A 17,575-nucleotide genomic window follows, 5' to 3' on the forward strand; every position below is an offset into this window, starting at 1 on the left:
GAGACTTTTGGAGTTTGCCAGCTATAACAATCTGGTTCTTGCAAACATATTAGGAGCACATAAAACATCCAGACGATCAACATGGCACACATGGATTTCGTTCTGGGATTAACAGAGCTAAAACAAGGAGCTTCCCTTGTGCTGATATTGGAAGTGATCATGACCTTGTGATGCTAAATTTTTAGCTGCGGCTAAGGAAAATTGTCAGGCCAAAGTTCACCACACTCAGAGACCAAAATGTTGCAGAGTCATTTCAAGCAATGACTGGCAGAAAATTTGCCCCACTGCTTGCTCTAGAGGAAGACATAGAAACAATGACCAACAATTTCAATGCTGTAATGAATGCGGCAGCAATGGACATCCTTGGGAAACACTGTAAGAAGTCAAAACCATGAGTCACAAATGAAATACTACAAATGTGTGATATTAGAAGAGAACGTAAGAGAGACAAGAACACACTGAAGGAGCTGATAAATACAGAGCGATTGGCAGAAAGATCAAGAAAGGAATGAAGGTGGCCAAGGAGATATGGATTGAAAAACAATGCTCTAAAACTGAAGAGTGTATCAATTATAAAAATAGCAAACTTCCAGGTTGTAAAAAATCTGATAAAGGAAAGATGGACCAAAGCTAATGCAATCCAAGACAAAGAAGGGAACAGTCTTACAGAAGAAAGGGACATCATCAATAGGTGGACCCCAAACTACTGCTCTGATCTATACAACCATCAGACAAATGGAGATCCTAGTGTCTTAGACAGCCCAGATTGAACAGAGGAGGATGACTTTCCAATACTATGTGAAGAAGTGGAGACAGCTGTGAAATCACTCAAGAATGGAAAGGCTACAGGTATTCACAACATCCCAGCTGAACTGATGAAATTCAGAGGAGAAACAGTAATAGATGAACTCACCAAAATCTGCAACAAGATCTGGCAGACTGGTGACTGGCCCTCCACATGGACACAGTCACTAATTGTCACTCTGCCAAAGAAAGACAACCTGCAATTGTGTCAAAATTATCGGACCATAAGCTTAATTAGCCATCCCAACAAAGTGATGTTGAAAGTCATATTGAACAGATTGAAGCCACAAGCAGACAATATCATTGCTGAAGAACAGGCTGGCTTTCGTGCTGGAAGAAGTACTACAGAACAGGTTTTCAACCTTCGTGTTCTATGTGAGAAATACTTACACCACCAGCAGGACATCTACCATGTCTTTGTTGACTTCAAGAAGATATTTGACAGAGTATGGCACAAAGCTCTCTGGGAAACCATGAATAAGTACAATGTTGGTCATAAGCTTATTGTTACCATTAAACAACTGTATGCCAAGGCCAGCAGTACAGTTCTCATCAGTGGCACAATGGGAGAGTGGTTTCGCACTACTGTTGGAGTCTGGCAAGGCTGCCTTCTTTCGCCCACATTGTTCAATTTCTATTTGGAGCGCATAATGACTGATGCCCTAGAAGATCACATATGCACAGTCAGCATTGGGGGGCGAACAATCTCAAATCTTCGGTTCGCTGATGACATTGATGGCCTGGCAGGCAATAAAGATGAATTTGCCAATCTTGTGAAACGACTGGATGAAACCTTCGCAAAATATGGCATGGAAATCAGTGCAGAGAAAACCAAGCTGATGACAAACAAACGTGATGGGATCAGCTCACACCATATCACTGTCAGTGGACAAGAGCTGGAGACAGTGAAACAGTTCAAGTATTTGTGGGCAGTCATCACTGATGAAGGATCCAAGGCAGAAATTCAGGCAAGAACTGCGGAAATAACAGCAGCAGTGGCAAAGCTAAAGCCAATTCGGAGGAATAAGAACATCTCCCCGGAATCCAGACGGAAACTGCTGCACACATTGGTCATCTCCATTTTTCTGTATGCGTGCGAGACATGGACGCTTATGGCAGAACTTGCACGGAAAATACAGGTAGTAGAGATGAGATGCCCAGGATTTTACAGAAGTATCTCCTACTTTGACCACGTCACTAATGAAGAGGTCCGCAACATCACCCAATGCGCTGGCTCATATGAAGACCTCCTGATGACCATGAAGAAGTGCAAGCTGAAGTGGTACAGCCATGTAACAAGATCATCTGGCCTATCCAAGATCATCCTCCAAGGGACAATACAGGGGAAGAGAAGAAGAGTTAGACAAAAGAAGAGATGGATTGACAATATAAAAGAGTGGACAGGAATGGGCTTTGCGGAGACTCAAGCACTGACAAACAATCACTAGGGGTGGAGACAATTAATGGATTGCTCATCAATGATGGTGCCCCAATGACCAATGTGTTTATGGGAGTGATGATGAGTAGCCTGTGAAGTTCCCAGTGTTATCCCAAATGCTTCAACAGACTTCAAGACCTTTGAGGGATTTCCCATTTGTTGCCGTCCATGGATCACTTTATATTAAATGAATGCTGCACAGAATCTATGTCCTTGAAAGAAACTTTTTCTTCTTTTGCAATATGATTCTAGTATTCTTTAAGCAAACAAAAGGAAGCTTACTATTTATAACAATATTCACAGAAACGACAATAGTATTTTATTTACATTTCTAAATCTAATTGCTATGAACAATAAATGTAACCTAATAAAAACCTAGACAGATATGCTTTAGACATCTTATACCAGCTTAGGTGACGGAAGTGATCTACCAAGATTATCTTTTTCTTTAAGTTTTAGATTTTGAAATCCTCTTCCCCCTCAAAAAATAAAGAAATTAATTTTATTAAATATTGTTTTACCTTGTAAATCTGAGGAATGACAATGTAGTAATGTTTGTGTTGCTCTCCATTAAAGTTCTGTAGTTGTGCAGCATATTCATTTTTGTTTTCATCTGCCATATGTGTACGCAGGTTTAATTGTTGCTTAGCCTAATGGGAAGTCACATCAGTACAAACATGCCTCATTTGTGTTCTCTCAAAAGAAATGTAACATTACTTTAACTAGCTTTCCCACCAATTACATAAAAACATTAGTCACAGTGGATGCGGAGGCACAAACATTTCTCCCCATAATTAACAAAAAGGGAAGGAATGTGAGTGCCATTAAATTTGTAATGTCAATCTACAGGTCATATTCAGGAACTGCCATAAAAACTTCCTCTGCAGCCATTGGACTAAAGGTGGTTCAAAAGGAGAATAAAATAGAAACCATTAAACTAGATTCTAAGCACATTACACCACAAATTACATCAGACGAATATCCCCATCTACAGCTTCTGTCTTAGACATTATCTGTAATTTGCTCTGTGATCATCCTTTGAATAATTAAAAGACTAAAATATGTCAATATGCCTCACTACACTGTACATTGAGTTTTAAAAGATGAATTACACTGTAACTTTGATATTGCCTAAAATATGTAAATAAATATATTATGCTGTTCAAATATTGCTACAAAAAATAAAGCCATCAAAAATTAACATTTTCTAATAATAGTAACAACAAGAATGAGGAGAGGAAGAAGTGTCATGGGTCTTACCTTCTCAACATCGGCCTTAGTTGCATTTGTGTCATTGTCCAGTCTTTCATAGCTTTGCTGTGCCTTTTCTGCCTCTCTGCACTCTCTTTCAAATTTCTTTTTGCTCTATAAAAATCATGAAAACCATATTGCTCTAACAAACCAACAGATAGTACTGTTTTATTTTTACAGCAACTTCAAAACCTAGATATCTAAGATTCCATTTAAAATTTCCATTAATCTTGGCTGAGAAGAGCCTTCACCCTGAAAATCAAAGCACTGCTGTCTTGTTCGCTCTGCAGTCAAACCACCTTTTCTCCAGAGGTTTTAACTTGCTCCATTTACCTTAATGGGGTTCCAGCACAGAAATGTTCAAAATAGGTTTTAAAATTATTATACAAGCAACCAAATTATGAACACCCAATTACAGAGACAAATTTAATTATAAAGAACAGCTGGGTCCAGATTTTAGCTCAGATTACCCGGGGAAAGGGGGGGGGGGGAGGGGGAGCAGAAAGAGGCTGGGAAAGAAAATCCAAATCTGGACCCAGACATCTATATAATTTTAAAATTCATTTCTTTAACCAATTTGTTACAATGATGTTAATAGACAAGATACTGAGCATGGTTTAGCAGTGAGCATAGACCAGAACAAATAGTGTTCAGCAATGTCTCAGCTAACCAAAATTAGACCCTCTGATACAATGCTGAACAATGTTTGTCCTGGTCTACACTGACCACACTAACCCATATCTGGCATCATATTAGCTAACCTTACTGATAACAAATCTGTCCTATATTGTCAGATTTCACAGCACAGATCAAGCCTTCACAGGTTTGTTGAGAGACTCTGTAGCCAAAGACAACTAATCTTCATATATTTGAGAATATCTCACAGAGAAGTGCACTGTCGGTATTGCCAACCTACTGAGACTGCAATTCTCAACACATTTACTGTAAGGTGGTCTCTGACTGTTGACACACGATGGCTCTATTTTATGCCCCACTATTAAACATCCAGAGTGAGAAAAGGCTGTTACCCATCATGTTCACCAAGGCCCTGTTAATTCCTTATTTTTAAGCCAGAATTAGATGGGACTTGAAACAATACATTAAGGAAGATACATACACACCAATAAATGATCAAAGTATGTGAGCACATGAAGTGCTAGCATCTGCTGGAATGGTGTTTTTCAGGACCGGTAATGCTGTTTTCCATCACAAATCCATAGTGACTGAAATATATTCCTATGCAGATATCGAGAATTCTTCAGGTTCAATCACCTTGATTTCCAAGACAGATGACTGACTCCAGAAAAATCACTAAGATTTTTCCTGTGCAGTGATATGTAATTCTAATTTATTCTGACATTTAGAGGGAAGTTAGTGTTTGTAATACTGAAGTTTCAAAGATGAACTGGAAAGCTAAAAATTAAAACTGTGACAAATCCAGAACTGTCTCTCCAATTTACCCAGCATGGGAGGAGCATTCAGCACAGAAATAAGTTTTAAATAACCATCTTCAGTTACCTGAGCAGTGCCCAGTGGATTTCATGTAGGAGGACGGAAAAAAAGGGTTAATTAAAAATTTATTTCTGCACTGCATGTCCCTCAGTCTAGTAAATGGGGACCACTCAGCATAGAAATCTGGGATTAACTCAGTTTTCACTTTTGTTCTGAAGTTAGTTCACCTTGAAATGATTTAATGATTTCCCTTCTCTCTTCCTTCCTTCTGTTTGGCACTGATTCAATGGAAATGTTTCAGAAATGCAAATGTTTTTGTAATCTTCTTCCTGATTAGCACTTTCCTTTCCAAAAATTTGGAGACAATAGGCAAGATTTCCAAGAAAGAATGTTGAACCTTTATGAACAATCTTCAGCAACCAACTGCTACCCTCTCTTGACACTTTACAAATGAAGTATTTTGAAATCCTATTGCTTATCCTCTCTTCTTTATGTAAAGCAGGGGTCGGCAACCTATGGCACACGTGCCAAAGACAGCACGTGAGCCGATTTTTAATGGCACACTGCTGCCTGCCGGGTCCCAGCTGCCGGCCCTGCTCAGCCCGCTGCCAAACCCAGGCCGGTACCCCGGCAGGCAGCAGCATGCCATTAAAAATCCTGCCCGCCCCGGCCTGCTCTTCTCCGCCCCCGGAGATGAAGAAGCTTGGTCCGGCCGGCTGCTGCTGCAGGGCAGGAAAGCTCCCCCCTCCCCCGCCTCTTCCCCCAGCGTGCTGCGTTCCTGCCCTTCTCCTCTCCCTGCCTCCGATCAGCTGATGGCCCTTGCTTGGGAGTGGGAGAAGAGGAGCCACAGTGCACTCGCTGCTCCGGGAAGGAGGCGGAGAAGAGGTGGGAACAGGGCCTTGGAGAAGGGGTGGAATCAGGGCATATCCCCCCCAGCCCCCTGCCATGAACCGCTCTGGACAGGGGGCTGGGAGCACTCCCACACCCCGAGCCCTTTGCCCTGACCCTTACATCCCCCCCACACCCCAGCCCCCTGCACTCCCCTCACACACACCCAGCCCTCTGCCCTGATCCCTGCACCCCCAAAACACCCCAGCCCTCTACCCTGATCCCTGCACCTTACATTCCCCCCCACACCCCAGCCCCCTGCCCTGACCCCTGCACCCCCCTCACACACAGCCAGCCCTCTGCCCTGACCCCTGCACCCCCCACACACCCCAGCCTCCTTCCCTGACCCCTGCACCCCACACGACCCCAGCCCTGACTCCAGTACCTACCACACATACCCAGCCCCCCCACACCCCATGCCCTGACCCATGCACCCCCCACACACCCCAGCCTCCTGCCCTGACACCTGCACCCCCCACGACCCCAGCCCTGACTCCAGTACCCCCCACACATACCCAGCCCCTCAGACCCCATGTCCTAACTCTTGCACCCCCCACATTCCCACCCCCACCCCTCGCACCAAATGGGAGCTGCCCAGGTAAGCACTCCACACCCAAATCTCTTGCCCCAACCCTGAGCCCTCATTCTAGCTCCTGGCCAGATCCTGCACCCCAACCTCCAGCCTGCTCCTTCACCCCCAACCCTGTGCTCAGTGCACTCCCACCCTCAGCTCAGTGCAGAGAGAGGAAGAGAATGGGGTAGAACCAGGGAGAAGGTAGGTACCCCTCTATGTGGGCAGGGCTGGGATCCCAGACCGGCAGCGGGCTGAGCAGGGCCGGCAGCCGTAACCCTGGCTGGCAGGAGCCGTGGACTGAACCCCAGACCGGCAGCGGGTTGAGTGGCAGCGGGCTGAGCCGCTCAGCCCACTGCCAGTCTGGGGTCCTGGCCGCCGGCCCCACTCAGCCCGCTGCTGGTCTGGGGTTCTGGCTGCTGCCCAGGGTTCTGGCTGCTGGCCCCTTGCTAGCCAGGGTCCTGGCCGCAGGCCCCGGTCAGCCTGCTGCCAGCCTAGGTGAACGGAACCCCAGGCTGGCAGCGGGCTGAGTGGGCCAGCGGCGTAAGATCAGCATTTTAATTTAATTTTAAATGAAGCTTCTTAAACATTCTGAAAACCTTGTTTACTTTACATACAAACAATAGTTTAGTTATATAATATATAGACTTATAGCGACAGACCTTCTAAAAAAACGTTAAAATGTATTACTGGCACGTGAAACCTTAAATTAAAGTGAATAAATGAAGACTCGGCACACCACTTCTGAAAGGCTGCCGACCCCTGATGTAAAGCATGTGAAATTAAAAATTTGTTTCATTCTTCTGATTCTGCCTTCCTAAATATGAATCTTCCACCTCTTCACCATTGTTTTAGGATATCTGACCAAGATGCAACACATTCTAAGGATGGCGTATTGGCACAGGAGGAATCTTTGTCAATATCACTTCAAAAGTATCACTGAGACATGGAAAGTAGAATTTCTGTTCTGCCCCCTTTTAAACTGGGGCTTTCAAAGAATGGAACCCTGGAGTACTCTGCCTGTATTCCTCTATTAAACAGAGTTTATATTGACTGAAAGTGAAATAAACAAAAAAGGACTATACAATAGTCATAGCAGCATTCTTGAATAAACCTTTTGTTACAAGCCATCTTGATCAAGTCCAGTGCTGATGACGGACTTAAAGCTTTGATTTCCTAAATGATGCATAAGTAAATGCTACATACCTTCAAGTCTTTAAACACAGTGGGGTTAATTTGAGGTTAATTAGTAAGAACAGAAACTTGGAAAATCTACTACAACTACTAAGGAGGCAGCAGTAAATCTATAAAAATGTGAAAAGATGGAACATAACTAGTGAAACTGTCTCACAAAATAAGCTATTTCTTAAACTGTAGGTGATTACAATGAAAGCAGGCTAGGAGAAAAGGGACTGATAGCTGAAGGATTGCTAGGCTGAAGGATTGCTAGTAGATGCCTCTAGGACATAGGACTCAGTGTTATTTTCAAGAAAATTCTAATATATTTGAAAGCTACTTCTCTGCATCACATAAACCCCAAAAGGGTAACTCCTACAGAGAATAACAATTTACAGAGAAATTAATTAGGTAATGAACTACAAGTACATTGTATTCTGTCTTGGCTACTGAACAATAAATCTAATGCGATCATTCAGTGATACAGCTAAACACTAAACACCAGCGCAAACGTAATGGCAACAGTTGTGTAGAACTGTACACTATTAACAGAAAAACTCACATTATCCATCTGTTTCCAGCACATGTCAAGATACTGCTGAGCTTTTCGCCCCTCTTGAAGATGCTGTAAGGCCATAAATAAGACATTTTCACAAATCTCAGATACTGTTAACCTTACTGGTTTCTGTTCTAGTTTACATTCAGTATGCTATGTCAATTGCTTACTAATTTATCAAGGTACTTTATTGGAGATATTACCATCCATGCAAGAACAGCACGATAGACCAGGGTTATTTACTCAAAAGTTATTAATGGGCACTATTCTATATTTGTATTTTGAACATCATAGCAAGTAAATATGTATTGAAGAGAGCTACTCTTATGTGCAACTTAACATAACATCAAACTTATAATTGACACTATTGTCACATTTATACTACTGACTGGACAAATAAGTATACAGATTCTTTGAATGAAAACAGTCATTTTATACACGATTGTTGGATAAGAATATAGGAATTACCATTTTTCTTTCTGTTTTTAGATCATGAGAATATCTCATTAGTTCTCCATAGACTCTGTGTCCCATTTCTTCTGCTACTACTTCTCGTTGTCCTGCATAGTCATTTAACTCATTAAGGATGTTAAAAAAGGCTAGACAGGATGTAAACCTGACAAAATACACATTAAAAACACAAGGTGAAATTGACTTTTACTTTCACTAAGGATTTCTTTACTTAGCCATTAAGAGAACATAGTGTGTGTTAAAATTAGATACACTGTAAAATAAGCCTTAGACTAATGTTGAACTACAGTGAAAATGCACAGTGGGGAAAGCCTATGTTGGGCCTAAGATGTACCACATTCTAATGTCTCTTCATACATAGTTTATAAGAACATGGATTCTGGGGAGTGGAAAAGAAAGAATAAGAATACTACCTGAAAGGCCCTGCAGTTTAGTGGTATCCTAAGCTGCCAACTGAGAGGCCTGAGCTTGGGAACCGACTTAGGTCCCTAGGCTCGGAGGCTGAACTTGTTGCAGAGATGATGTGCTTGGTCTTGAGGGTGGAACATGCCAATCATACCACTCCTATGCATCCCGATGGATGATCTACAGAACAAGTTTGCTATCAGCTCTGGAGACAGCTGCCTGTTTGCCTGCCCACCTCTTGGCTGGAGGTAAGGTGCCACTATGGCTGGCACTAAAAAGGGGGAGGAGGAGGGGCAAAAATAAGGGTAGAAAGTGTGTGTGGAAGGGAGGAAAGAAACAAAAACAGTCACCATATTAAAATATGCATCTCTCTTTAATTATGGAATATTGCCATCTTCTTAAAGCTGGCATCCTGAATTCCATTGTGGACTTGGAAATCCTGACTCCTGCAGTCCAGATTTCTTTGGAGGTGGGTTTAAATAGAACTGGAGGTGTTTCTGCTGGGGTTCCCCAAGGCATTTCTGCATAGCACTTCCCTGGCTGCAACGTGAAATCCATCCCACATGCTACCCTTAAGTTTTCACCATTCTTTCATTCATAGTCCAATTATTTATACTTTAAAAACTAGCACTGTGTTTTAATCAGACATCCAATATCATCAATGACAAGGACAGCAAAATAAGCACTTCTCTTAGGCTATGTCTACCCTGTAGTTGGGAGTGATTGTGGGCATACACGTGCTAGCACTGCTGGAGCTAGTGTGCTAAAAATGGCAGCATTGGTGGTAGCTCAGGCTAGCCTCCAAAGAACAACTCCATGGGAGATGTTACATACATACGTGGGCAGCTAGCCCAAGATGCCAGCTGTGCCACCGCAGCCACACCGCATGCTAGCTCAAGCATGTACGTTTACCGGAACTGGGAATCACACCTCCCCACTGCAGTGTAGATGTATCCTTACACCATTGACAATGGAATTGCTTAACATGCAGTGTTACCATCACAAATGGTCATCCAAATCTACTTTGCCTCTTGGAGCCAAAGTAAGTTGCCAGGGTAACACACTTGAGTTTCACTAGCCAAAAATAAATGACAATTCAGCATGCAGTCAAAACCCAAGTCTGCAGAGCTGCACTGGTAGCACGTTACCAGGGTTCTCAAAGGGTTAATAAAAATTGTAAGAAAAAGAAACACACACATTAAGGCCAAATTATTCCCAATCCTATAAAAGTAATGCCAGAATATGTGTGTGTGTATATATATATAATTTTATATAATATATATATTGCACTAAAACTTCACTTTCAAACTCTTCTGCTAAATGAAGTTTAATTTGGAAAGCTGCTAATACAAATTACCACATTAACAACACCTAAAACTTTAAGACACCAATAGTGGGAACAGTAAAGTGTGATATTTAATTGTTATAGAACAAGAACCCAAACAAAGGAGGTCCCGATTTCATTCATTTGCTAATTTATCCATCAAAAATATTTACACAGAAAAAGTTCCATTAAGGATAAAAAAGATTAAACAATATACAGAGGTATTTGCGATTTATATATGTAAAACTTTAAATGCATATATTTTACCTGGGCTCTTCATCTTTTGATGAACGTTTGGGACAGTACTTCTTAACCAGATTTCTGTTAAAGGTGAAAAGTACGTATACTGTATTATAAAAGCATTTTTCTAGTTGCAGTGTCAAAAAAAAATTGGAGAGGGATATAGTGATAAAAAATAGGCCCCAGTGCTGCAAATGATCTTCATGGGGAGAGCCTTATAACAGTGAAGGTCTCTGCAGCACTAGGGTCACATACTGTAAACTATTTGAACCAAGAATTTGATACAACTTCACAGGGCAAATTCATTTTGGTGTAAACTCAGTGAAGCCAACAGAGTAATATATATTTTAAGGCACCTGTTGCCATAGTAACTAAATCACCTCATTTATTCACATGCAACTTAAAAAGCTCACGAACAGCAGGGTTTATATTACATTTACTATCCTATCTGGACACACAAATGATATAGACAGGCACAGCTAAGCAACATGCAAATCATATAGTCATTCTGGGTACCACATTCATGACTGTTTGCAGAGAAATCCAGTGACCAGGGTTTAGCTTTCAGCAGACATTCAGACAAATTATTTTAACTACACTACAGTCATTGTTTTGAACATGAGCAGATTCTTAGGGTGCAAGATGCAGAATCTTTTTTTTTTAAAATGGAGGCAATACCTTAGACCTGAAAACATCATCAGTGTCCCTGGAAACATCAACAGTTCAAAAGCTAAGAAAAAAAAAAAATCTAAAAAAAAGAGACTGAGACCCCTAATACGCTCTATGTAGCATGTGGACAGACTGCTGTGCCTGTGAGAAGCATCATTTACTTTAATGAGTGGACATAGCCATGCATCTGCATGTTACACACTGCAGGAATGCAGTCTTGATCAACACATTTGCTGTACTAAATCCTCTAGTCAGACCCTGATAACACAGGGATGCACTGCTACAGAAATAACTGCAGGATTAGTGCCTAAATTTGGAAATGCAGTAGAACAATATTATAAAGAATCCTGTGACATGCCAAAGCAACATAACGTGCCCACAATCTTACAAAAAGGAAAAAAAAAAGAGAGAGAGAGAGAGAGAGAGAGAGAGAAACAATACTTGAGTGTCAATTTTCAAATACAATCCTTCTCCAAAACATATATTCCCCCACTCCCGCCTGGCTGCACCAGATTTACTGTCCCCAAAAAAAAGATTTATTGCCACAGGTAACAAACTTTTCTGAAAGCCAGAAAGGTACCTGTAGGACACCATGAAATCCTTCCTTAAAAAAAAAAAATAAACAAACAAGCCCACAATTAATTCTCCCCACCCTCCTATTTTCAGTATGCGGACAAAGATCACATCTTCATACTGCAGTATCTTTTTTATTCTAACAGTCTTCAAAATTCTCTCACTTTTTATAAACCACAAAAGTTGCAATTATAGCTCCATTACTGATCTCCCTGCCTCTGTCTAGAAGGAATTTTGTATCTTTTTCAGCAAATACAGAATAATTTTCTGTGTCAAAGTGAAATAAACAAACCATAATTTTAACAAAATACAAGAGGATCTGGCACTTCTTTGGCCACTGGCACATCTTTAAATCTAACATTTCTACATTTTATTTGATTTTCCAGTAATTCCAATAGTCTCTATCATACGATCATATTTTACCATGTTTTATGCAAGCTGTTATTCTCTTCAGTTTTTGCTTGAATTTACTGAAGATTTTCTGCTAATTAATTTAAGAGTCTACTTCAGTAGCTCTAGTGTCCAATGTGGTCATGTTAGCAGAAAACTCTTTAGCTTTCCTTCCATAATAGTCATGGACTTTTGCAGAGCATTAGTTCTTGTCAGTACTTATTAAAACCTTTCACAATAGAATCTGTATCACCCAATTTTATTGTTAAGAGTCTTCTGCAGCCAACAGACGACGGCAGTGAGTACAGTCTGAAGAGGTGTCAGATTTCTTTATAGGCATTTTGAAAGCATATCAATTTCTTCTCCAGATATTTCTGTAAAATACTGATTATATTGCACTTTCTTCACCATGAAATCCATTTAGTAGCTGCAATGAGAAGGGCAGATAGCAGAGCTAACTGCTGTATATTCTCCATTTTAGGCTGCTAATACCATGCCCAATACTGCATATTTCATATGCCAGATTTTTATCCACCCTATATATTTACAATCCAAACAATAAAAAACAGTACAAATTAGCATATTATTACATATTGCTGTAGAATAGCGTTTGCCCAGGCTTCCCTTTGTTCACAGTTTTAGGATTTAAAAATGCAGTTACACTGAAAGGATGACTGCAAGAACAGCACTCTCTTGCTCTGCTGTGTAACTCAAAAGCCATACTGTGTCTACTTATTTTACTAATACTCTCACCCTTCACACTTTTCAGTGTGACAGAGCACCAAAATGTGGACCACCTGTGTTTTGTTGCAACACAGTTATCACATAGGATGGTTTTTAAACCATAAAAAAGTATCTAAGGATGTTTTCTCACTGTAAATTAAATAAGCTAGTTATTCAAAGAGAAAAATGGGGAGGGGGAAGAAATTCCATCATGTGCAAACAGAAGAAACCCTTCCCAACCCTCACCCTCCCCAGGTTAGCATTAAGGTTGAATTTCTGAACCATGCGATTCCCAGCACAGACAGCTAAACTTGAGCTAAAGAAGTGTTATTTTTCTATTTGGACCAGGCCCTTTGGGGAGATTGTGATACTTCAGCAAATTGTTGTGTAACCCACTGACAAGCAGCAACAGAATGCTGGAGATCAAGATTTTTGCATTCTATTCCTACCTCTGTGAAAGAAGTATACCTAGTAGTTAGAAAAGTAGTTTTAAGTACACAGATTTGCAACATTCTGTAGAAGAGGCAGTATGACAGAGTAGTAGATAGTAGAGACTTGGGTTCTAGTCCCAGTTTCACCAGAAGTGACCTTGTGCAACCTCTCTTAACTTATATGTAAACTGGGGGGAATGATACTTGCCTCTGTATGGAAGGGGTATGAAGCAATGCTCAATGGTGAAGTGCACAAAAATATAAGCAGCAGCCAGTGTAGAAGAAGAGATCTTAATCTGATCTGTGAGCCAAGGAACTATGGGTTTACTTCCCTCTCCTCATGTACATGGAATGCTGCATGGCTTGGCAATGGCTAGCATCCCACAGGAACTCTGGCAGAGGCAGACACAGAACTCAGTTCTCCAAAGTGGTACTCAGCTACTTGAATCATGAGATGCTCCTTTCTCTTCCTGCAGTTCCCTGCCTTGTTCAATACACACCTTCCAACTTCCACAACAAATGAGGCACGGGTCACGCAGACAACCACCTCATTCACTACACAACCCTGATTCATACCCAGAGCAGTTCCAACTTTCCGAATTTTTGAGTGCTTGACTTTGCAACATTAACATTATTTTACTATATTGTTTTATTTTTACATGCAATTTCCTACTTTTTAAAAAGCAAAGTAAAAAAAAAAAATCCATCATAACCATATTGACCCCCATATAGGCCATAGTAACGGATATGCATAGTAGGATGTCATCCGCTATGTCACCTAACCACTCAAGAAGATGTTTTTCCAGTGGGTTTCCCACCTATTTACTGACAGCAGAGTGTTGAGTCTCGGGAATCCTGGGTCCAGTGACGTTCCAGAGGGAGTGTGTTTAGTAGCTACAGATCTTTCCACTCTTGTTCCCTCAGCTCCAGTCTCAATCCTACGCCCACCCCATTGTGAGGGGATGGATCACGTTCAGTCGCTCTGTGGGATGGCATACAAACGGTCTGGTTGACACAATGGAGCTGTGCAGGGATAGAGCACATGCAGAGCAGACAGAATCTTCTGAGAATTTTGCTGCCAAACTGAGCATGTGCAAACTATGATTTTTTTCAGAGGCTTATAGTTTGGCCAAATGTTGGCAGATTTTCACAAGAATGGCAAAAGGCACATGCCTGACACTTGGATCAGCCCTCTGCCCGATTCCAAGTCAGTGCTGCAAAGCTTGGAGGTGCTAGAGCTACTTAAGAAAATTCTTACACAGTATCATAACGCAGACAAAGCAAAGTATTTTTCATAATTTTATTCTTAGAAATGGCAGAACTGTTCTTGCTGAAATTTTCAAAAAATATTCAGCCTGAAGCAGACATCAGGCATGGAAAGTTCAGCCTGAATGATTAAAGTTTGTCAAAGTTATAAGCAACTTGAAAACAGTGTCTTATAATCAAAATGTTAGGCAACTTTAACTATAACTACAGGCACCACTACCAGCGCCCTCTACAATAAAGTAATAAAGTAACCTACAATGCCATTTTTATAGCCACTTTTCTGACTACCTCCTCAATTTAGCATACTCATCATGCTATTCTCTTCAAAAGACTGAGCTCATAATCGCATCTCTTTCCTGCTTTATATTAAAATATAGCTCCTAATATTAGCTGAAAGGGGAGCTCATTTTTCCATCCAAAACTTCTGAAAAGGTGTAACATAAGAGATTATATAATCAACACCAATAAGATACAGAGCTACATAGTAGTCTGCCTATGATGCCCAGAACTATTTCACAAATTCAACTTTTGCTGTTCTAAATCATTTTATGAATAAAAATTACTTCAGAGGGCAACACTGTGACTCTCCAGGTGTAAACAAGAATTTTTCTCCAGTATCATGGAGTCCATTGTCTGTGTGCAAATTCTATTTGCTGTGCTGTTAGAGATTAAAAGCAGACAAGTCTCCATATATCTGAATAGGTGTGTGTTTTTTCTCATGTCAAAAAAGACAAAACCTCTTCCGTGGCACCCAAAATAATTTTCCTATGTTGCTTTTTCTGGTATTATTTTATATTCCTGCCTTACACTCTTTATATAGAGGCTTACATTATAAACAGGGAACTCCTAAAATACACCTCATTATTATTCAGAAGGTGAAAACCATAACAAGCGTAACAATGCCGTAACTAGGCAACTGTGCAAGAGCCTCTTCAAGAGAAGATTTTCTGGCATGTTACAGATAAGAAAGGAAAACCACTTAATATAAAGCATACAGTTTAGAATGGCAGTGGGGGAGGGTCATGATTACTGATGACTTAGTAGCATGCTGATTTCTGTTCTAGTTTTATTTTTCCAGTGTGATGCTGTTTTTATTCATCATTTCTAGGAAGACAGAAATACCTTACGACAACCTTCCCCCCTAAACAAAAACAACACACACTGTAGCATTTAAACCAAGTTAACTAAATTAGTTGGATCCTGACTGCATTTGGGCTCACATGAATTTGTAATTTGATGCATCAAATTTTGTCAGATTTTCTAAGGACTCAGCAAACAGTAAATAGCTCAGGCTTCAATAAGTGCACAAGATAATAAACATGAAAAGACAGATCATGAGTGCAAGAGTCAGAGGAAAAACGGAAGGCATGCAGAGAACAATCAAAGGAGCACAAAAGGATATTCTAAAATGAGAAAACTGTGGCTTGAAAAGCAAAGAGCAAATGAACTGATGTCCTGGAAAATAACTCTTAGGTGCCAGGGGGTTTGTGAGGACATCAGGAATAGAAGCTCAGGCAACACCTCTAGAAAGTATTTGCTGACAGGTATCTCTTGGAAAAAAGAGAAATGTTTGACATTTGTATCTAAACTTGAGCTTAGCTCTTGGAATCTAAAGATAATTGGTCTGTCCAGATGATGAGGCCAAACCAAAAAAAAAAAAATCTAATAAATAAAAAATCTGTTAGATCTGGCCCAAATTTTATTTTTTCAAAACATTTTAATGAATCAAGAATTTGGAGGGAAAAAAACTGTTTCAAATAAACCAAAACATTTTGGGTCAACCACAAACTTTTTTTTTTTTCAATGTGATCATTTTCAGGTGTTTTCACACTTACACCCCCTTTTTTTTTTTTTAATTGGCCAAACTTCAAAGTGGAATACCATTTCAAAATAAAAAGTTGAAATAAAGCATTTCAAAATGGTCAAAATGAAATTTGTTGACATTTTTGAAATAAAAAAGAAGTAAAAATTATTTATTGAATTCTATCCGAATTGTGAATAGATTCAGAGATCCAAAAAATGCATTTTTCAGCAAAGATACTATTTGCAAAAAGAAAAAAAAAAAAAAAGAAAAAATCACCCAGCTCTATGCAGACTTATACCCCCTCAGCAAGCCATTGACATAGGGATCTGCCCAGATGGAGCTCACTAGAGGCATGGGGACTTAAAGTGAAGCTGAAGAGTAAGAATCTAGACTATGAAGTGTTTTATTCTGTCAGGTTCTTAATGACAACTCAGATTAATCTTTTCTTCCACCCCCAACCCACAACGTTTTGAATCTTTAAGGTCACAAGATTTATTAAAAGAGTTTATGATGAACAGTGTGTTTAGCATTGTAATTATCTTCTGCAATACAAAACAAACACATTGGAAAATAATGAGAGTCTATTTTAACAGAGCATATTATTATGATCTTTTTTACTTACAGTATAAAGAAAAGTCATTCTGTCATTGTGAGGATAGAAAATGAGAGTTGATGGCTTAGAAAGCTGACAATGGAATATGACTCTTTTTACCACTAGGTCATCAATTTAAATCCCACCCCGGTTAGTAATGATTGAAAGTCATTGCATTGCTAGCCCATGTGAAATGAGTTATGGCTAAGGTTCGCAGAATTTGATATTTAAAAAAAATAATTTTGATGGATAATATCAATGTTTATTTTTAAGCATCTTTTCCCCCAACTTTTATCCACTTAAATTTTTGCATTTGTAGGAAATTATGGGAGGGTCATATATAATTATTTAACAACAGGATAAATTTAGATTGAAAAAGTTAAAGCTTTATAACGGTTAAAACACAAATTGTCAATTTCACATGTCAAAATATACCAAGTAAATATCCTTAATTCAAACTCTAGTAAGTTTTCAAGCAGCATTTTTCTTAACTGAAATTTACAAATAGGCCAAGTATCAGTGGAAATGTGTTTTCATCAGTTTGTGCGAAT

At 40.0% G+C, this 17,575-nt stretch overlaps 1 protein-coding gene across 5 annotated transcripts in view; it reads right to left on the minus strand.

Moving 5' to 3' along the window:
- Positions 1-17,575, minus strand: part of FNBP1L (formin binding protein 1 like) — a 101,236-nt gene that overhangs the window by 19,413 nt on the left and 64,248 nt on the right. For all 5 annotated transcript variants that reach the window (XM_074961308.1, XM_074961307.1, XM_074961310.1 and 2 more), the window contains exons 3-7: positions 10,604-10,657; positions 8,605-8,752; positions 8,143-8,205; positions 3,503-3,607; positions 2,764-2,892 (exon numbers count right to left, since the gene is read on the minus strand). In XM_074961308.1, the coding sequence (XP_074817409.1) occupies positions 2,764-2,892; positions 3,503-3,607; positions 8,143-8,205; positions 8,605-8,752; positions 10,604-10,657 (499 nt within the window). The remainder of the gene's footprint in view (positions 1-2,763; positions 2,893-3,502; positions 3,608-8,142; positions 8,206-8,604; positions 8,753-10,603; positions 10,658-17,575) is intronic.

This window comes from Natator depressus, chromosome 8, assembly GCF_965152275.1.
Source record: "Natator depressus isolate rNatDep1 chromosome 8, rNatDep2.hap1, whole genome shotgun sequence".
NCBI lineage: Eukaryota > Metazoa > Chordata > Testudines > Cheloniidae > Natator > Natator depressus.